The sequence below is a fragment of the Pristiophorus japonicus genome, chromosome 7 (assembly GCF_044704955.1).
Source record: "Pristiophorus japonicus isolate sPriJap1 chromosome 7, sPriJap1.hap1, whole genome shotgun sequence".
In the NCBI taxonomy this organism is placed as follows: Eukaryota; Metazoa; Chordata; class Chondrichthyes; family Pristiophoridae; genus Pristiophorus; species Pristiophorus japonicus.
Window position 1 is genome coordinate 151,899,400 of NC_091983.1, and position 22,993 is coordinate 151,922,392.

At 46.3% G+C, this 22,993-nt stretch overlaps 1 protein-coding gene across 5 annotated transcripts in view; it reads right to left on the reverse strand.

Moving 5' to 3' along the window:
• The window catches only part of usp45 (ubiquitin specific peptidase 45), a 106,987-nt gene that overhangs the window by 78,339 nt on the left and 5,655 nt on the right, over positions 1-22,993 (reverse strand). For 2 of the 5 annotated variants that reach the window (XM_070885414.1, XM_070885415.1), the window contains exon 3: positions 14,139-14,269. In XM_070885414.1, coding sequence (XP_070741515.1) covers positions 14,139-14,269 — 131 coding nt within the window. Of the gene's footprint in view, positions 1-14,138; positions 14,270-17,925; positions 17,990-19,590; positions 19,627-20,193; positions 20,983-21,269; positions 21,344-22,993 lie in introns of those variants that run through there. The other 3 variants (XM_070885417.1, XM_070885418.1, XM_070885419.1) reach the window with 3 other exon arrangements.

Consider the following 22,993-nt stretch of genomic DNA (forward strand, 5'->3'; position numbering starts at 1 on the left):
TCGGCCCTTCGACCTGCACCACTATTCAATAAGATCATGGCTGATCATTCAACCTCAGTACCCCTTTCCTGCTTTCTCTCCATACCCCTTGATCCCTTTGGCCGTAAGGGCCATATCGAACTCCCTTTTGAATATATCTAACAAACTGGCCTCAACAACATTCTGTGATACAGGATTCCACAGGTTAACCACTCTGAGTGAAGAAGTTTCTCCTCATCTCGGTCCTAAATGGCTTACCTCTTATTCTTAGACTGTGACCCCTGGTTCTGGAACTCCCCAGCAACGGGAACATTCTTCCTGCCTCTAACCTGTCCAAACCCATTAGAATTTTATATGTTTCTATGAGATCCCCTCTCATTCTTCTAAATTCCAGTGGATACAAGCCCCAGTTGATCTGGTCTCTCCTCATATGTCAGTCCTGCCATCCCGGGAATCAATCTGGTGAACCTTCGCTGTACTCCCTCATTAGCAAGAACGCCCTTCCTCAGATTAGAAGACTAAAACTGAATACAATATTCCAGGTATGGCCTCACCAAAGCTCTGTACAACTGCAGTAAGACCTCCCTGCTCCTATACTCAAATCCTCTAGCTATGAAGGCCAACATGCCATTTGCCTTCTTCACCGCCTGCTGTACCTGCATGCCAAACTTCAATGACGGATGTACCATGACACCCAGGTCTCGTTGCACCTCCCTTTTTCCTAATCTGTCAACATTCTGATAATATTGTCTTCCTGTTTTTGCCACCAAAGTGGATAACCTCACATTTATCTACATTATACTGCATCTGCCATGCATTTGCTCACTCACCTAACCTGTCCAAGTCACCCTGCAGCCTCTTAGAATCCTCCTCACAGCTCACACCGCCATCCAGCTTAGTATCATCTGCAAACTTGGAGATATTACATTCAATTCCTTCATCTAAATCATTGATGTATATTGTAAATAGCTGGGGTCCCAGCACTGAACCCTGCGGCACCCCACTGGTCACTGCCTGCCATTCTGAAAAGGACCCGTTTATTCCGACACTCTGCTTCCTGTCTGCCAACCAGTTCTCTATCCATGTCAGTACACTACCCCCAATACCATGTGCTTCAATTTTGCACACTAATCTCTTGTGTGGGACCTTGTCAAAAGCCTTTTGAAAGTCCAAATAACCACATCCACTGGTTCTCCCTTGTCCACTCTACTAGTTACATCCTCAAAAAATTCTCGGAGATGTATCAAGCATGATTTCCCTTTCATAAATCCATGCTGACTAGGACCAATCCTGTCACTGCTTTCCAAATGCGCTGCTATTTCATCTTTAATAATTGATTCCAACATTTTCCCCACCACCGATGTCAGGCTAACCGGTCTATAATTCCCTGTTTTCTCTCTCCCTCATTTTCTTTTTTAAAGTGGTGTTACATTAGCTACCCTCCAGTCCATAAGAACTGATCCAGAGTCAATAGAATGTTGGAAAATGATCACCAATGCATCCACTATTTCTAGGGCCACTTCCTTTAGTACTCTGGGATCCAGCCTATCAGGCCCTGGGGATTTATCGGCCTTCAATCCCATCAATTTCCCCAACACAATTTCCTGACTAATAAGGATTTTCTTCAGTTCCTCCTTTTCGTTAGACCCTCGAACCCCTAGTATTTCCGGAAGGTTATTTGTGTCTTCCTTAGTGAAGACAGATCCAAAGTATTTGTTCAATTGGTCTGCCATTTCTTTGTTCCCCATTATAAATTCATCTGATTCTGACTGCAAAGGACCTACGTTGGTCTTCACTAATCTTTTTCTCTTCACAAACATGTAGAAGCTTTTGCAGTCAGTTTTTAATGTTCCCTGCAAGCTTCCTCTCATACTCTATTTCCCCCTCCTAATTAAACCCTTTGTCCTCCTCTGCTGAATTCTAAATTTCTCCCAGTCCTTAGGTTTGCTGCTTTTTCTGGCCAATTTATATGCCTCTTCCTTGGATTTAACACCATCCCTAATTTCCCTTGATTGCCACGGTTGAGCTACCTTCCCCATTTTATTTTTACTCCAGACAGGGATGTACAATTGTTGAAGTTCATCCATGTAATCCATAAATGTCTGCCATTGCCAATCCACTGTCAACCCTTTAAGTATCATTTGCCAGTCTATCCTGGCCAATTCACGTCTCATACCATCGAAGTTACCTTTCCTTACATTCAGGACCCCAGTCTCTGAATTAACACTGTCACTCTCCATCTTAATAAAGAATTCTACCATATTATGGGCACTCTTCCCCAGGGGGCCTCGCATAACAAGATTGCTAATTAGTCCTCTCTCATTACACAACACCCAGTCTAGGATGGCCAACTCTCGAGTTGGCTCCTCGACATATTGGTCTAGAAAGCCATTCCTAATACTCTCCAGGAAATCCTCCTCCACCGCATTGCTACCAGCTTGGTTAACCCAATCTATATGTAGATTAAAGTCACCCATGATAACTGCTGTACTTTTATTGCATGCATCCCTAATTTCCTGTTTGATGCCATCCCCAACCTCACTGCTACTGTTTGGTAATCTGTACACAACACCCACTAGCGTTTTCTGCCCTTTGGTATTCCGCAGCTCTACCCATACAGATTCCACATCATCCAAGCTAATGTCCTTTCTTACTATTGCCTTAATTTCCTCTTTAACCAGCAACGCTACCCCACCTCCTTTTCCTTTCGGTCTATCCTTCCTGAATGTTGAATACCCCGGATGTTGAGTTCCCAGCCTTGGTCACCTTGGAGCCATATCTCCGTAATCCCAATTATATCATAATCGTTAATAGCTGCCTGTGCAGTTAATTCATCCATCTTATTACGAATACTCCTCGCATTGAGGCACAGAGCCTTCAGGCTTGTCTTTTTAGCACTCTTTGTCCCTTTAGAATTTTGCTGTAATGTGGCCCTTTCTGATTTTTGCCTTGGGTTTCTCTGCCCTTCACTTTTACTGTTCTCTTTTCTATCTTTTGCTTCTGCCTCCATTTTATTTCCCTCTGTCTCCCTGCATAGGTTCCCACCCCCCTGCCATATTAGTTTAAACCCTCCCCAACAGCACTAGCAAACACTCCCCCTGGGACATTGGTTTCGGTTCTGCCCAGGTGGAGACCGTCCGGTTTGTACTGGTCCCACCTCCCCCAATCTGTATTAATGACTTGGATGAAGGGACTGAGTGTAATATAGCCAAGTTTGCTGATAATACAAAAATTGTTTGGAAAGCAAATTGTGAGGACACAAAAAATCTGCAAAGGGATATAGACAGGCTAAGTGAGTGGACATAAATTTGACAGATGGAGTACAATGTGGGGAAATGTGAGGTTTTCCACTTTGGCAGAAAGAATAGAAAAGCAAATTATAATTTAAATGGAGAAAAATTGCAAAGTGCTGCAGTACAGAGGGACCTGGGGGTCCTTGTACATGAAACACAAAAAGTGAGTATGCAAGGACAGCAAGTAATCAGGAAGGCAAATGGAATGTTGGCCTTTATTGCAAGGGGAATCGAGTATAAAAGCAGAGAAGTCCTGCTACAACTGTACAGGGTATTGGTGAGGCCACACCTGGAGTACTTCATGTAGTTTTGGTCTCCATATTTAAGGAAGGATATACTTGCATTGGAGGCTGTTCAGAGAAGGTTCACTTGGTTGACTCTGGAGATGAGGGGGTTGACTTATGAAGATAGGTTGAGTAGGTTGGGCCAATACACATTGGAGTTCAGAAGAATGAGAGGTGATCTTATCGAAACATATAAGATAAGGAGGGGGCTCGACAAGGTGGATACTGAGAGGATATTTCCACATAGGGAAAACTAAAACTAGGGGACATAGTCTCAGAATAAGGGGCCGCCCATTTAAAACTGAGATGCGGAGGAATTTCTTCCTTCAGAGGATTGTAAATCTATGGATTGCTCTGCCCCAGAGAGCTGTGGCGGCTGGGTTATTGAATATATTTAAGGTGGAGATACAGATTTTTGAGTAATAAGGGAATTAAGGGTTATGGGGAGCGGGCAGGGAAATGGAGCTGAGTCCATGAGATCGGCCATGATCCTATTAAATGGCGGAGCAGGCTTGATGGGTCAGGTGGCATACTCCTGCTCCTATTTCTTACGTTCTCACGTTCAAAATCCGAAGTTGCGGAATCTGGGCCGATCTGTGGCGGGGTCGTCCGGAAACCGGAAAATGTTCCAAAATCCGGACTTCCCCGGCCCTGCCGCCCGACCTCCCGCTGCCTCGGCCCGAACCTTTGCACCCCCCACCCCCGGCTTCTCTCCCCCTTGCCCGACCCCCCCACCCCCCGACACGTACCACTGCCACCCCCCCCCCCCCCCCCCCCCGATCGACCTCCCATCACCCGCCCCCTCCCGCCTCGTCATGACCTCCCCGGGCCTCAGCCTGACCTCCTCCCCCACCCCCGCCAGTCCAACTGACATCCTCCCGACCTCCGGCGGCCCCACCAAACCCCCTCCCCAACCTACCTTGGCCCGACCGACCCCCACTCCCCTACCTACCGAGGCCGAGGCCTCCGACGGCCCGACCAGCCCCCTAACCTCTGCCAGCCCGACCAACCCCCCCCTCCGGTTTCCGGATTTTGGATATTGGATATCACACCTATATCACATACTAATCCACGTTTTTGCAGTATATTAAATGAGATTGACTACTTCGAATGCAAGACAATCTTATTTACTCAAGTACGGGAGACACAATGGCATCAGACATTGATGTGCAAGGTAATTATGGGGAGATGGAGAACCAGTATCTGAAATATCAGAAGCTACAAGCAGCTTATTTTTCAAATCACATGGTGTGATTTTCTGGATCACAGGATTTGTCAGATCACTTTTCTCCAGCCAGTATGTAAAAATAGCAGTTTGTTGGCTATTCTCTCCACAAGGAGAAAAATTAAGTTGGAGTACGTGTGAAATACATAGGCACCTTGAATAATGTGAGGACACAGTAGTCAGTATTTCTTTGATTGTGCTGTTGGAAATATTGCAAATTCAGTAATATGGTGCTATCTACATTGATCTTTGGACAGTTCAGATTCTACAAATTAAGTACTGAAGTAACTTATGTAATATATGTAATAATATAAAAGGTGTTGCTATGGGACACTGCATAGCTATTCCTGCCTTTTCATTAGATTTGTGCAACATTCTTTATTCCAGTCCTACTCAGGTCTCTTCCTTCACCTCTTTTTCCGGACCAGTTGATGACTAGTATCGGTGCTGTTTCCTGCTCTCACCCCGAACTGGAAACTTTGATTCCAATTTCCACCCTTCCCTCATCTTCACGTGGTCCATCTCTCACTCTTCCCTTCCTCAATTTCTCTGTCTCCATTTCTGGGGATAGGCTATCGACCAATATCCACTATAATAAGCACAGACTCCCACAGCTACCTTGACTAAAATTCCTTCCACCCCACTTCCTGCAAGGACTCTATTCCATTCTCCAAGTTTCTCCATCTCATTTGTTCCGGCGATGCCATACAAGTGCTTCTGATATGTCTTCCTTTTTCTCAACTAAGGATTTCCCTTCACCACGATTGGGCCCTCGACCAGGTCTGTTCCATTTCCCGCACTTCTGCCCTCATCCCTTCCCCTCCCTTCCAGAACCACGATAGTGTTCCCGTTGTCCTCAAATTCGACCCCACCAGTTTCCACATTCAACAGATCATCCTCCATCATTTCTGCCACCTCTAGTGTCATTCCACCAAACACATCATTCCTCCCCTTCCCTTTCAGCATTCCGAAGGGACCGTTCCCTCCGTGACAGCCTAGTCCGCTCCTCAATTACCACCAACACCCCCTTCCCTTCCCGTGCAAGCACAGGAGATGCAACGCCCGCCCTTTTACCTCCACCCTTTCCACCGTCCAGGGCCCCAAACATTCCTTCCAGGTCAAACGGCGATTTACTTGTACTTCTTTCAATTTAGTATACTGTATTCACTGCCCATGATGCAGTCTCCTCTTCATTGGGGAGATGAAATGCAGATTGGGTGACTGCTTTGCAGAACATGTCCGTTCAGTCTGCAAGCATGACTCCAACCTTCTGGTTGCCGCTCACTTTAATTCTCTGCTCCACTTCTATTCTGAACTTTCTGTCCTCAGCTTCCTGCACTGTTCCAATGAAGTTCAACGTAAGCTCGAGGAACAGCAGTTCATCTTTCAGTTAGGCACTTTACAGCCTTCCGGACTCAGGACTGAGTTCAACAATTTCAGATCATAAACTCCCCCACCCTCCTCCCCATCATTTATTTTGGGCAGCAGCTGTTGCTGATTCTGCTATTTCCATTTACACCTCTTCTGGACCAGTCTTTTTTTTTTAAACTTGTCCCATTACCATCTCCTTTTGTCTTCTAATCTCTCCTGCCTTCCACCCTATCACTGACCTTCCCTTTTGTTCTTTCCTCTCCTTCCCCCTTTCCCTGCTTCTGCACTAACTTAAAACCTGTTATCTCTCTAATTTTTCCCAGTTCTGATGAAAGGTCATCGACCAGAAACATTAACGCTGTATCTCTCTTCTCAGATGCTGTCTGACCTGCTGAGTATTTGCAGCATTTTCTGTTTTTATTTTCAGATTTCCAGCATCTGCTGTATTTTGCTTTTGTAACGCTTGTATAAAGTTACACAGTTGTTCCACATTCCAAATGTGAAATTATTACATTAAAGTTGATGGTATATAGAAGATCCCTTCATATGAGCTGTCTGTTCTATAACAGATGTGTTCATTAAAATGATTATGGTTGGTTTGCATTGCAACCCAACCAAGATTTCCATGCTCTGACCTTTGTAGAGCAAATACCCCTTGATCGACAATGATTTATCAAAACAGTGGAGAATGTGCAGAAGACCAAAGTAGAAGAATATTCAGCTATAGAGGCCTCAACAGCTTTGCATAAGGCACCATATGCAGGTGGTTGCTTATATACGCCTATACTTTGCAAGGAGAAAATGGGTAACAGTGTGACAACAATAGCCACTACTTGCACTGCTCATCTTTAACGTAGAACATGTCCCAGAAGCTATACAGAGAAATGGACAAGAAGCAGTATCGGAAGAGTTAGGACAGATGACTGAAAGCATGGTCAAAACGATAGATTTTGAAAAGGCTATTAAACTCTGAGGGGTAGTAAGATGGAGGGGTTCTGTGAAAGTCAGGCCAAGAGGGTTGAAGGCAGGCTTCTATACAAGACAGTTTTGCGAACATAGGAACAGGAGTAGGCCGTTTAGCCCCACGAGCCTGTTCCGCCATTCAATGAGTCATGGCTAATCTGCGACCAGCTCATATACCTTTGGTCCAAATCCCTTAATACCTATGGTTAACAAAAATCTATCAATCTCAGATTTAAAATTAACAATTGATGTAGCATCAATTGCTGTTTGCAGAAGAGTTCCAAACTTCTACCACCTTTGTGTATAGAATTGTTTCTTAATTTTACTCCTGAAAGGTCTGGCTCTAACTTTTAGACCATGTCCCCTTGTCCGAGACTCCCCTACCAGAAGAAATAGTTACTCTCTATCTACCCTATCTGTTCCCCTTAATATCTTGAAAACTTCGATCAAATAACTCCTTAACCGTCTAAATTTCAGTGAATACAACCCTAGTTTGTGTAGTCTCTCCTTATAATTTAATCCTTGGAATACAGATATAATTCTGGTAAACTACATTGTACTCCCTCCAAGGAGACCTATACACAACTCCCACTACAGTCTTAAATTCTTTCCCATTTCTTTATTCTAACCATAAATTCTCCACTGCCTGCTTACCTCTCGTTATATCCTCTCTTAGCACTGAAGTGATTTCATCCTTAATCACTCAGGCTATTCCTCCCTCTCTACCATTTTCCCCATCTTTCTTGTAGGCCTTGGAACCGGATATATTTAGCTCCTACTCATGTGTTCACCTTCCTAATCAGCTTATCCCTATGCCAATTTGCATATGGCCAAGGTAATAATCCAGAGATTATAGCCCTTTAGGTCCTATTTTTTTAAATTTAGTTCCTAGTACTCTCCAAACAGAACCTCTTGTCTATTCTTCCCTGTTATTGCTTCCAACATGGATCACAACGACTGGATCCTTCCCCTCCCTCGCCAATATCCTTTCAAGCTGGTTCGAGATGTCCTTCACCCTGGCACATGGTAGGCCACATACCATGTGGGACTCTCGATCCTGCTTGCACAGGATGTTATCTGTCCTGCCTACAAAGGATGCTATCTGGGATAAATGCAATTGGGATTCCTCCTAATTAATTATGGTCAAATGTGCCGTTTATGCTGCCTTGGAAAGGTTTCCACTTCAGACATGCACTTGGTAAAACTTCAAGCAACTAAGTCACTCTGACTGATGGTAACTTGTACTGACAAACAGTACATTCCTTGACTGTTGAACTGAAATATCTCCTGTGGGAGTCGATGATCACTATATGACAACACACACCTTTGAGCTCAACTGCAGTAAGCCACTGTTACCACTGCATTGCGTGGATAATTAAAAGAAATGTAACCATGTTAAGTTTTCAGTAGAATGAAGGAGCACAAGGCTCTTAAGTTCAATAACTTGCCTTTCTATACAGCTGTTCACATACATAAATACATCTCAAGTGCCTTTCATTAAGGAAGAGAATAAATGGTGGATCCAATCAAATGGGGAGAAGGAGAAAATGGAAATGATTAGGGCTGGGGGCTGGCACAGGCACAATTGAAGAGAAGCATTTTAAAAGCAGGCAAGGGGTGGCTAGACAGGGAACTGGGCAGGGTGTTCCAGAAGGCTGAACAAGCAGCCATTAATGTTAGAACAGAGGGAGTGGGGATAAAAGCTCAGTATTAGAAGAGGGTATGTGTAGGTTCGGAAGGCAAGAAGGTTGGACATGGCAAGACCATGGAGGGATTCAAAAACAAAGTAAACATTTTCAAATATAGGAAGATACAGGGCTATGGGGACAGAGCAGGCGAGTGGGATGAGTTTTAGCAAAGAGGCAGCACAAATACAATGGGCCAAATGGCCTCCTTTTGTGCTGTAAACTTCTAACTCAGTCGGGTGTGGATAGCTACTGGAGAAGATGGAGTGAAGGAAGTGTGAACTTTGTATAGGTGAGGAAATAGGCTTCAATATTTGGTTGCGTTGAAGTTCGTCAAGAATTAAGATAGGGAGGCCGACTAGGAGAACATGAAGTGTGGCTGAGCCTCAAAAGGCAATGACTTGGGTCCAAGAACATTTGTCCCTCGTATGCCACCACACCCAATACTTTTAGGAGATACAAAGTAGAAGCAGAACCTTGAACTTTCCTGTCTGAATATAACCTTTCTGAGAACAGCTTAAGAAAGGCTCCATTGACATCCTCAGCATGGCCTCAATTTTGTCCGAGCCCATTTTTCGGCGCACTTACCAGAGTTGCGCTGCTTATCTGCGTTCCGAGGTGCGGCGAAAAATGTTATTGTCACTGCAGTCGTGCAGCGTAGCCAGTCAAGTCGGGAGGGGGGGGTGGCGCCAGCGTTCTATGCCGAAAACTGTGCCGGGACGTCTGCACATACGGGCCCCAAGTTTCCCTCCGAGCTGGGCGCCCGTTTTTCACGCCGAAAACGGCGCCTGAAAAAAAACATGCTATTCTCGAGCGCTTTACAGCTCGATGTCTGCTTGGCGCGGCGCCCGGGGGCGGAGTCTACCACTCGCACCAATTTTGTAAGTAGGAGGGAGCGGGTACAATTTAAATCAGTTTTTTTCGTGCCGGCAACCCTGCGCGTGCGCGTTGGAGCGTTCGCGCACGCGCAGTGTGAAGGAAACATTGACACTCGGCCATTTTAAAAAGTGCTGCAGAAAAAGTGAAAATTTGTTTATTGAACCCTTGCAAAGGCTTGTATTTTAATTTTCTTGATATTTCTGTGTGAGGGGGTGAGGGAGTGCATTCTGCAATTAAAGGTAGACTGTGATAAACAGGACACATGCACTTGTTTGAGACTATTCAAATTCTTTGTAGCTGTTCAATTTTTAACATTTTTTAATAAAACCACATTGCCCTTCCATGATCAGCACTGAGGCTTCTTGCAGCTTTCTCCCCCTGCCTCGGTCGGGCCCCTACGGCAAGCGGCTGCCTCAAGTAATGAGGCTTCCGACACCACACCGCTGACTGAAATGCCTGCCTGAAGCACTTTCACACAGGTAGGAAGATGTACTCCAAAGTAAAGTAGAATGGAGCCAGTGAAGATTTTTGTAGAACTGAAAAAACCTGTTCTACACATTAAAAAATCAGGCGCAGGTTACAAATTAGGCGTCCAGAACGAGGTGGGGGGGGGGGGGGGGGGGAAGGGAACTCATTAAATTCGACAATAAATCCTTATTTATACTTCTACAAATAAATCCAACCTGAATAAATATTTATAAGCCAAGAAAAGATTAAATAAACCATCTTCCTACCTGTGTGAAAGTGCTTCAGCCAGGGAGAATTCTGCAGCCGTTCGTGCCGCTGAGCGGGAGGGGGGGGGAAAGAGAGAGAGAGAGAGAGAGAGAGAGAGAGAGAGAGAGAGAGAGAGAGAGAGAGAGAGAGAGAGAGAGAGAGAGAGAGAGAGAGGGAGAGGGGGAGGGAGGGAGGGAGGGAGAGAGAGAGAGCCGGGGGGGGGGGGGGGGGGAAAAGAGAGGGGAAGGGAGAGATCAGGTCGGATCGGATCCAGTCCGGGAGTCGGGTCCAGTGGGGGGGGGCGGGTCGGGTCGGGGAACAGGAGCGCGGGTTGGGTCGGGGCAGTCGGGGGTGTCGGGTCTTGTCGCGGGCGGGGAGCAGGAGCTGGCCGTGGGAGGAGCCTTATTCACGCAGCCCCAGTGAGGCCATTCAGCCAGGGCTAGGGGCGGCGTGCTTTGGGCCCCTCCCACACAGTTCGGCGCCTGGAGCTACTGCACTTGCGTGCTGACTGTAGCGCGCATGTGCAGAGGTCCCGGCGCTGAGCTCGTTCTGGCTGCGCCGAGGGCCAGAGGACCTGTAAGTAGGTGGAGAATACCGAGGATTTTTTTAGGTGCCGTTTTAGGCGCAAAAAACAGGCGCCCAGCTCGGAGGGGCACCCGTTTTTTTTCTTGTGGAAACTTGGGCCCTAAATGTGGAGAATTCCGATTTCTAAGATACTCCGTTCTACACCAGTTGCTCCTAAAAATCAGGAGCAAATCATGTGGAAACTTGGGGCCACGCAGTGGAGTCTGCTGGTGATGTCCGTGCATGAGCTGTAGCGCTGCAAGTCTGCAACAACAGTAGGTCTCTCTCACTTTCAGAGCGTGGCGATGGGCTCCTTCAGGTAAAGTTCTCTTCATTTATTCTGCCTCCTTTGTTGGGCTAGGGGTAGGCAGGAGAACTGTTAGAAATCACCGGCAGGCAGGAGCACGCTCAGTTCTCCTGCCCGCCATTAGCCCTGGCCGAGTGGCCTCCAGACTGTACTCAAAGAAAACCCAAAGGAAACCCTTCGAGCATGGCTCCTCAGAGTGTGGGACTGCTGAGTTTACCCTACAGTTTTATGACAGAATATCTTGGTGAATTTGTTTGTGCATTAAGATAAAGGCTGAGGAATGGAATATCTTTTTCCTTTATGGAACTGGTTGCACTTACTACCGTTAGGTTGAGCAAATGTTTTTTGCAGTGTCGAGTTTTTATTTTTACGTAGCCTATCAGTCGAGGTTTTGTTTGCACGGTTTGGTGGTTTGTAAGGCTTGGTGGTTTAGGTGCAGGTCCTCTCCGCTTCCCGCCCCTATCCCAGGCTGAATGGCCTCCGGTGTATCTACCGGCACCGATTTCTTTAACTCTCCGCAAGGGTTTTCTGAAGTGGCCACATACGCTGGCCTAAGTAGATTTGGAGTAACTATTAGCTGGCCAAAGTTGCCTAAATGGGCAGAACTGGCATAGGTGGCTGGTGACGCCCCCTTTTGAGAAAAAAAAACTAACCTAAAACAATTGTAACTAACTCAGTTACGCTGGTGCAAATTGATTGGGGAAAATGGGGATTTTTAAAGTTATGCCAGAAAAACTAAGTTACTCCAAAAAAAAAAAGGAGCAATTCCTGGCCAAAATTGAGCCCCATGTCCCAGAAAACCACTGCTCTGAAATTCAGAGTGAAATAAAATGGACGATGTAAGATGTAACACACCTCACAGTACCCCTGAGAAGCTGATGATCTTGTGCAACAAATGAATAAATGAAAAATACTCTTGTGCAACAAAGCTGCAAATGTGTGGGCTATAAAATATAAACCAGTAAATATTTGAACTTCTGCTGCTGTAGAAGATAGACATGTGCTGCTAATGACAGAGAAATCAACTCAGGCTTGGCTCAGAGCAAGGTCTTTTAAAACTCGTTCATGGGATCTCGGAGTTACTGGCAATGCCAGCATTTATTGCTCATCCCTAATTGTTCTCAAGAAGGTGGTGGTGAACAGCCTTGTTGAACTGCTCAGTCCTTGTGGTGAAGGTACTCCCAGTGGTAGCGAGGTCGCGAGTTTAGGAGGTGCTGTTGTGAAGCCTTGGCAAATTGCTGCTGTGCATCTTGTAGATGGTACACATTGCAGACAAGTTGCGCCGATGGTGCAGGGAGTGAATGTTTAAGTTGGTGAATGGGATGCCGATCAAGAGGGCTGCTTTTACCTGGATGGTGTCGAGCTTCTTGAGTGTTGTTGGAGCTGCACTCATACAGGCAAGTGGAGAGTATATTCCATCACACTCCTGACTTGTGCCTTGCAGATGGTGGAAAGGCTTTGAGGAGTCAGGTGAGTGACTTGCCACAGAATATCCAGCCTCTGACCTGCTCTTGTAGCCACAGTATTTATGTAGCTGGTCCAGTTAAGTTTCTCGTCAATGGTGATCCAATGAATGTTGATGGTGGGGGATTAGACGATGGTAATGCCATTGAATGTTAAGAGGAGGTGGTCAGACTTTCTCTTGTTGGAGATAGCCATTGCCTGGCACTTGTGTGGCGCAAATGTTACTTGCCACTTATCAGCCCAAGCCTGAATGTTATCCCGGAGTTGCAAATGGAATTGAACACTGTGCAATCATCAATGAACATCTCCACTTCTGACCTTATGATGGAACGGTGGAGGAAAGCCACCTAACTATATATTATACTTAAAGTGAGTGTGTCCTTAGAAGGTTTTCTCCCACAGGATGATTGCTGAAACCATTTTGAATGTGAAAAGTGAATGAATGAGGGAAAACACAGAATTATGAGCCCGATCTTACCTCGAAGCCGTGTGGAGCGGTTTGTGAAGTTAGGAACAGGAAACTCGGAAGTACAGGTTTCCCAACTGCAGGACATCTTCTAATTTTTTTTCTGCAGGTTTCCTGCCCACAGCCAGCCTGATTGACAGGTTGGAGAGACTGGATGGGGGGGGGGGGGGGCGGGGTGGAGAGGAGAGGCAGTGTGTACTGGTAAGCTTGTTGGGCCTGGAGAAAACACTACTGTCCCTCCTGGCCCACAAGCAGTAAAGGCCTCCTTTTACCTACCGGGTTTCTCATGGACAAGGAAGCCCGGCCGACTGTGGTTAATAGAATTACTGTTAAAATGAAAGCACGCAGCCTCATTGAAATACTTAATTGACCAACCCACCCTCTGAGAATGGACTGGCCGCCCGCTCATCGTCACATCCTCCGTTAAAATCGGAAGTGGGCAGGTTGGGCTCCAGTTTCTGCTTTTTAGCTTTTTAAACTTTCCACCCAATCTAAATCCACTTGTTTTTGGCGGTTAAAATTACCTCCATAGTTTCATCAAATATTTGAGGTTTAAATTCCATAATTTAAATTAGATCAGCCTTTACAGGACTTGAACATATATTATTGGCTGCACATAATATAGGTTGACACTTCAGTGCAATAATGATGAGTACTGTATTGCTGGGAATGCCATCTTTCAGATGTGAGGTTAAAACTAAGACCCTATGTAAAAGTTAACATAGGTTACTCCATGGCTGTATTTAAAAAACACAGCGTATAGTTCTCCCAGTATCCGAACCAACATACCTCCCTCAACCACAACCAAAAACAAATTAACTGGTAACATATCTCATTTGCTGTTTGTGGGATCTTGCAGTGCACATAACCTGGCTGTCTCATTTGCTTATATAACAGTGACTATACTTGATTAATTGGATAAAGTGCAGATCTGACGCACTTACTTCTGACATAACTGACTGAAAAGTATTCTTGGAGCCAGTGGTCCTTTTCCTGCTTCTTTCATACTATGAAGGAACAAATACACGGCTGAGGTCAAAGATCCAGGGCTAGGGAGTATTATCATCAATGGATCCTGCACAGAAACAAAAGAACCACTATATGTAAGTGTTATAGCACTATTTTCAAACTTATCTATTGTAAACCACAAGTATTTAATAAACAATAAAGGTTTTTCTTGATTATGGGGAGGAGGGGTCTAAACAAACAAGAGAAATAGTTTAATCCTGATGATAATTCTGAGTCCACACATACTTAGAAGATTAAATATAGACAGACATTTTCACAGACAGTAAATTTTGTAAGATTTTTGAAATTTCCTTGGGATCCATGCTTCCTTACTCACTTCTTACTGTACCTTTTATACAATTATTTATAGGGATGTAATAATGGATGATACCCACATGGTCCACGCATTCAGTTGGTGACCCATATGACCCACGCATTCAATTAGTGTTGCCAGATACCTGAAATACTCGACATGCAAATCTCTCTTCCTTCCTTCCCCCAAAATGTGCCACCAAATTGAATCCTGTTGCTGCAGAGCAGAGCTATCTGAGCATTTTAATCTCTGTAGGTCACATAGAATCTCATGCACCAAATACTAATTCCATTCTTGTTAATTTGAATATATCTCAATATTACAGATTTGGTGTCTGATTTAGTATTCATCCAACAATAGAAACATAGAAAATAGGTGGAGTAGGCCATTCAACCCTTCGAGCCTGCACCACCATTCGATAAGATCATGGCTGATCATTCCCTCAGTACCCCTTTCCTGCTTTCTCTCCATGTCCCTTTGATCCACTTAGCCGTAAGGGCCATATCTAACTCTCTCTTGAATATATCCAATGAACTGGCATCAACAACTCTCTGCGGCAGGGAATTCCACAGGTTAACAACTGACTGAGTGAAGAAGTTTCTCCTCATCTCAGTCCTAAATGGCCAACCCTTTATCCTAAGACTGTGTTCCCTGGTTCTGGACTTCCCCAACATCGGGAACAATCTACCCGCATCTAACCTGTCCCGTCCCGTCAGAATCTTGCATGTTTCTGTTGTGTATCTGTAAAGCATGCACTCCCATGTTCCGCCACCAGGGCTTCATCCCCTGAAGTCCCAAGGGATCCCAGCATCCCTTGGGAGCACTGTATATAAGCCGGCCCCAAAGGCCTGTTGCTCACTCTGAAGTGTCTTATTAAAGACTGAGGTCACCGTTACTTTAACCTCCCTGTGTGCAGCCTCATGTGTGTTAGGAACATAATAACTGGTGACGAGAATACGAATCCAACGCAAAGATGCAGCAAACTGGAGAAGTTCTCGGAGGGTGAGGACTGGGACGCCTATGTCGAACGGCTAGACCAGTACTTTGCAGCCAACGAGCTGGACGGAGAAGGAAGCGCTGCAAAAAGGAGAGCGGTCTTCCTCACAGTCTGCGGGGCACCGACCGACAGCCTCAAGAAGAATCTTCTGGCTCCAGTGAAACCCACAGATAAGTCGTATGAGGAGCTGTGTACACTGGTTCGGGAGCATATTAACCCGAGGGAGAGCGTGCTGATGGCGAGATATCGGTTCTACACGTGCCAGCGATCTGAAGGTCAGGAAGTGGCGAGCTACGTCGCCAAGCTAAGGTGACTTGCGGGACAATGCGAGTTTGATGGCAACCTGGAGCAAATGCCCAGAGACTTTTTTGTACTGGGCATTGGCCACGAGACCATCCTACGAAAACTTTTGACTGAAGAGACACCGATCCTCAGTAAGGCCATTGCGATAGCACAGGCGTTTATGTCCACCAGTGATAACACCAAAGAAATCTCTCATCACACCAGTGCTAGCAATGTTCATAAATTAACTGGAACTGTGTATGCGAGCAGAAATGTACAGGGCAGAACCCACGAGACTGCAACTGCCAGCAGGCCTCAGGTGACCCAGATGACTCAAGAGTCCCCAACAAAGGATGAAAGCAAGGCAATTCACATCTTGTTGGCGTTGTGGAGGCTTCCATTCAGCCTATTCATGCCGCTTCAAAGGGTATTTTTGCAAGAGCTGTGGAACAATGGGGCACCTCCAACGAGCTTGCAAACGAGCTGCAAGCCCTGCAAAACCTGTCCCGAATATTGCTCAGCTACCGCACGAGACCCCACTCGCTTACAGGGATGCCTCTGGCTGAGCTACTCATGAAAAGGACACTTAAAACTAGACTCTCGCTGGTTCACCCCAACCTGCATGATCAGGTAGAGAGCAGGCGGCAGCAACAAAGTGTAAACGATGGTCACGCCACTGTGTCATGGGAAATTGATCTGAATGACTCTGTATGTGCTAAACTATGGACATGGTCCCAAGTGGATCGCGGGCACGGTGATAGCTAAAGAAAGGAATAGGGTGTTTGTTGTCAAACTAGAAAATGGACAAATTTGCAGAAAGCACCTGGACCAAACAAGGCTGCGGTTTACAGACTGCCCTGAACAACCCACAGCAGATACCACCTTTTTCGAGCCCACAACACACACCCAAAGGATCAACGCCACGCTAGTCCAGGAAATCAAACCTATCACGCCCAACAGCCCAGCAAGGCCAGGCTCATCTCGCAGCCCTGCAGTGCCAACAACACGCCAGCCCAGCGACGGCACAGCCAACACACCAGAACAGACATTTGTACCGAGGCTGTCCACCAGGGAAAGAAAGGCTCCCGACTGCCTCACCTTGTAAATAGTTTTCACTTTGACTTTGGGGAGGGGCGGAGGGGAGTGATGTTGTGTATTTGTAAAGCATGCAATCCCATGTTCTGCCACCAGGGAGCTCATCCCCTGAAGGCCCAAGGGATCCCAGCATCCCTTGGGAGCACTGTATATAAGCCGGTCCCTAAGGCCTGTTCCTCACTCTGGAGTGTCTTATTAAAGACTGAGGTCACTGTTACTTTAACCTCCCAGTGTGCAGCCTCATCGGTGTTAGGAACACAATAGTTTCTATGAGACCCCCTCTCATCCTTCTAAACTCCAATATATAAAGGCCCAGTTGATCCAGTCTCTCCTCATATGTCAGTCCAGCCATCCCGGGAATCAGTCTGGTGAACCTTCGCTGCACTCCCTCAATAGCAAGAACATCCTTCCTCAGATTAGGAAACCAAAACTGAACACAATATTCCAGGTGAGGCCTCACCAAGGCCCTGTACAACTGCAGTAAGACCTCCCTGCTCCTATACTCAAATCCCCTATTTATGAAGGCCAACATACCATTTGTCTTCTTTACCGCCTGCTGTACCTGTATGCCAACTTTCAATGACTGATGAACCATGACATCCAGGTCTCATTGCACCTCCCCTTTTCCAAATCTGCCACCATTCAGCTAATATTCTGCCTTCGCGTTTTTGCCCCCAAAGTGGATAACCACACATTTATCCACATTATATTGCATCTGCCATGCATTTGCCCACTCACCTAACCTGTCTAAGTCACCCTGCAGCCTCTTAGCATCCCCCTCACAGCTCTCACTGCCACCCAGTTTAGTATCCTCTGCAAACTTGGAGATATTACACCCAATTCCTTCATCCAAATCATTGATGTATATTGTAAAGAGTTGGGGTCCCAGCACTGAGCCCTGCAGCACTCCACTAGTCACTGCCTGCCATTCTGAAAAGGACCCATTTATCCCAACTCTCTGCTTCCTGTCTGCCAACCAGTTCTCTATCCACGTCAGTATATTACCCCCAATACCATGTGCTTTGATTTTGCATACCAATCTCTTGTGTGGGACCTTGTCAAAAGCCTTTTGAAAGTCCAAATACACCACATCCACAGGTTCTCCCTTGTCCACTCTGCTAGTTACATCCTCATAACATTCCAGAAGATTTGTCAAGCATGATTTCCCCTTCATAAATCCATTCTGACTTGGACCAATCCTGTTCAAATGCATAGAACATAAGAACATAAGAAGTAGGAACAGCAGTAGGTCATCGAGCCCCTCGAGCCTGCTCCGCCATTTAACAAGATCATGGCTGATCTGGCCGTGGACTCAGCTCCACTTACCTGCCCGCTCCCCGTAACCCTTAATTCCCTTATTGGTTAAAAATCTCTCTATCTGTGACTTGAATACATTCAATGAGCTAGCCTCAACTGCTTCGTTGGGCAGAGAATTCCACAGATTCACAACCCTCTGGGAGAAGAAATTCCTTCTCAACTCGGTTTTAAATTGGCTCCCCCGTATTTTGAGGCTGTGCCCCCTAGTTCTAGTCTCCCCGACCAGTGGAAACAACCTCTGTCTCTATCTTGTCTATCCCTTTCATTATTTTAAATGTTTCTATAAGATCACCACTCATCCTTCTGAACTCCAACGAGTAAAGATCCAGTCTACTCAATCTATCATCATAAGGTAACCCCCTTCATCTCTGCTGCTATTTCATCCTTAATAATTGATTCCAACATTTTCCCCACCACTGATGTCAGGCTAACCGGTCTATAATTACCCGCTTTCTCTCTCCCTCCCTTTTTAAAAAGTGGTGTTACATTAGCTACCCTCCAGTAAATAGGAACTGATCCCGAGTCGATAGACTGTTGGAAAATGATCACCAATGCATCCATTATTTCTCGGGCCACTTCCTTAAGTACTCTGGGATGCAGTCCATCAAGCCCCTGGGATTTATCGGCCTTCAATCCCATCCATTTCCCACCTAATAAGGATATCCTTCAGTTCCTTCTTCTCACCAGACCCTCGGTCCCCTAGTACTTCTGGAAGGTTGTTTGTGTCTCCCTTCGTGAAGACAGCACCAAAGTATGTGTTCAATTGGTCTGCCATTTCTTTGTTCCCCATTGTAAATTCACCTGAATCCGACTGCAAGGGACCTACATTTGTCTTCACTAATCTTTTTCTCTTTACATATCTATAGAAGCTTTTGCAGTCAGTTTTTATGTTCCTCGCAAGCTTCTTCTTGTACTCTATTTCCCCCCTCTTAATTAAACCCTTTGTCCTCCTCTGCTGAATTCTAAATTTCTCCCAGTCCTCAGGTTTGCTGCTTTTTCTGGCCAATTTATATGCCTCTTCCTTGAAGCAACAAAGCTTTCCCAAATCTCGAGGGGCTGGAACCTCCACTTTTTTTGTATGCTTAACGCCCACTTAACGTTCATTTTACCGCTGAAATTATATATAACGCACAGGTATTGCCCATTCTGGCACAAAATGGAAACTGACGGGCATTTTTAGGAGACTTATCGGCGAGCATTATTTTCCCACTGGGCTGAACGGCGATAAAAAAATCATCGCCGTCCACTTTTTTTGGGTGGAATCAGCAGAATGGGCGAATTCAACGCCCATAATATCGCCCAGCATTACTTTCCGCACGGAATTAATGCCGAGATTCAATATTAACGCCAGGTGTCTGTTTTTTGTCGTAAAGAGCATATTTACCCAAATTAGCGCCCATGGAGATCGTCCATCTTCAATTTCACCACCTCGCACACATATTGCCCACAATATCGCTCGCTCAAAAGAATGCCCACAAAAAGTGGAACTAACTGGAACGAACGCCAGCGGTGTGGCTGCCATTTGTTAAATCCCACTCTTACATGAGGAGCTGATATCGGAAAGATTTGACTGAACGATGTGAGTGACAACGCTGACATGAGTGACAATGCTGACACACTGCTGTGTGTGTGCAGCTCAGATATCAATGGTGCCCATCACCTTGGTGCCAGTTAAAGTTTACGTTCATTGATGTTAAGTTGTATTCAACCCTTTCATGGTAAGGAATCATCAGTGTGTAACGGTCCAGCTATCTGAGACAATGCGGAACAACAAAAGTTTAATACCAACATTGGTCTGAAATCATGTATTACAGCCAATAATACCCAACCCCTGCCCACATCCCACTTTTTCCACCATTGACATCAATCACATGTTCAATATGTGCAGCAACACAGAATACAAAGGCAAAGCAGGAACGTGGTCCCCAGTTCCCATACATTGCAACAAATTGCATACACCCAGATGGAGATATAACAGAGGCATCACCTGCGCACATGTACCTCACTTTCCTTCTCCCCACCTCTACCCCTTCGCTTCTCGCTCCGCGGCGCCTGGCCAAGGAGCTCCTCAGGCAGTGCCTCATAGGGGGTGGATGAAGGCAGATGCTTTGGTTGGACAGGTATGGGAGCTGGGGGTGCCGAGAGGGCAGCATTCTCGGATGCAGAAGCACGATCTTAGTCCTTGCTCTTATCTGTTGTTCGTAGTGGTGGTGCAATACCTCGGGGTGGAGTGCTGCGCTTGGGGACCACTGGGAGGGCTGTGGCAGCAGTGTTCCTGGTTATCGCATCCAGGGACTCTGCCATGCGTGGAATGTACTCGGTCATGGTGGCCAGGTGTCAGGATACGCCCCCCAAAGCTTCGATGAGCTGGTCACCAATGTCTACAGTCCTCCTAGACAACTGTACCATCTCTCCGCTGTCATGTCGCGCTCGTGAAACAGACCTGCCGCGTCCACGAGACCTCCGCGGGGTCGGCGCCGTCCTGGGGACGAATGGGGTGCCCTGTGGAGGTGCTTGGGGCTGGCACCTCCAGAGTGGAGGCAGGAATGACCGGAGGACAAATAGATGGCCTTGGGGTGGAATGGGCTCTGGTGCGTGGCGATGCAGGTTCTTCGAAGTCCGCACTCTCATCCATCGAGAACAGACCCAGTGGATTGATGGGCGACAATCGGAGCTCCTCAGCACCAGATGTAGTAGGATCGTCCGCCGACTGCTGCCCCGCGCCTTCACCTTTAAGGCCTCTGTGGCCTTGCCTGGCGCCGCACTGCTGGCTGAGCTGCAAGACACAAATGAGGTTGTTAGAGGAGAAGGGGGTGCTAGGGTGACAAGGTGAGTCCAACGCTATGCACAGCATATGCACGACAAAAGCACCACCGCTCTCAAAATCATCGTAAACATCACATTTCATCACCATCAACACATTGTGCATTGCAATGATTTTCATTTGGCCAGTATTATTTCTATGACACTTTTAGAAATCATTTATCATATCTGATTGATCGGATATGAGTTGGTATGGCATCTATTGACTTTAGATCACGCAATGGTGTAAGCTTTACTCACTTGGCATTACTTCAGGGTCGGCAGATGCGTCCGTGGCTGTCTGGGGGTGCTTCCCCACGAGTGCCAACACTCGCTCCCCCATCTCTGTGATGTCGCTGGGGACTGGTGGCCCCTCATCCATAGGCCTCTGCACGGACCTCATTTTCGATAGGTTCTTCTGTAAAAGGTGACAGGACAACATGGCATGAGATCATTGCGTGATATCATTGCTAGGTACTGTCACAGAGACTGATACAACACATAACCGACAGATGTAATCATGATTAATATGATTATCATTCTTTACCTAAAGCCCGTGACCGCAGGCTTTGAGTAAAACATTCCCGGTAAAATTGCAAGACCTCACATCTGCTGATAGTCACTCATGACTGTTACAAATCAAATGATATAAATACAGAATTACATGTAAATCAATGTAGTACTTACTCTTGCCGATCCCACAAAGTCGTTCCATCGTTTGCAGCATTGGTTGCCCTCACGCACCTCATTGGTCACCGACGAGACCACCTCTGCTATCTTGGTCCATATCCTCAGGTAGGCCTTTAGGATGGGCTTCCCACACCCTCCGTGTCAAATCACCCCAGCGTGACTCGACGTCTTGCAGGAGGGGGGCATTTGCCTCGTCTGAGAACCTCCTGGCTCTTTTGGAGGCTCCAATGTGCTCCTCTCCCACCTCACTGCTCTCTCCAGCGTCAGTCTCCACAGTGATGCCTTCTCCTCTCCCTCCAATATAGGGCAAATTAGGTCAAATATGTGGCTGTTAATAGCTAATTTTTGTTTGCCACTTGCTGTGAAGCTCTAAAGTCTCCCTCCCTCCTCCCAAAGCAGCCACACCACACCCAGTCATGCCTTCAGTTCCTCTGAGCTCCCTCTCTCTCATCTCCTCTTCTGCATGTCATAGTGACCCTTGACCTCCAGAATCGTGGGAATCAAGCGTCGCCATGCCATTGCTAAGGACGGCCACACTTTACGGCAGAAGGTCAAAAAGATTTAACGCTACCGTCCATTTGATATCGCTCACGGTAACATCCATTTTCAAAAATGTAAACTAGCTGTTTTGAGAAGGGGCGAGAAGCCGGCGATCTGAAAACCCTTTTTTATCGCCCACGCCAGAAATAACACTCATTTTTGGGCGATAACCTCAAAAGTGGAGGTTCTAGCCCTATGTCCCCCCAAAATTGAAGGATAAATCAGCAAATATGAAATCTAGGTGCAAAAAGGATGGAATTACTTGGGCTTCAAAGGCTGTTTGCCAGGGCTCAGTTTCAACACTCTTGGTCAAGAGTGTGTCACACAGAGCATTACGAAGAAATGCTCTTTTGTACCAGGTCTATTAGCACAAAAGGATAAAGTGCAATTGGACTTAGTAGGTCTTATCTATCTTGGCTAATAACCTAGGCTTACACATATCAGCTCAGACTTCCTTACCAATAGCCAAAAGTACGGTACATATCAAAACATAAAGGTTTTAGAATCGGGGCTAAACTTTCCACTATGATCGCTTGGGCGATATTTGTGGCGTTGGTGTTTTTTTTAATTTTTCAGGATCGCTGGAATATCGCCTTTTTAAGCGACGTGAAATGGCCGATAGCGATGTATTCAGTTGTGCAAGGCTGGCGTCCATAGCAATGGTCGTTCTGCACATGCACTTTTTTTTTTTCCAGGTAAAGAACTTTCCTCGCGATTCGGGAGGGCTGGGGCCATCTGCGCATGCTCAGAAGGCA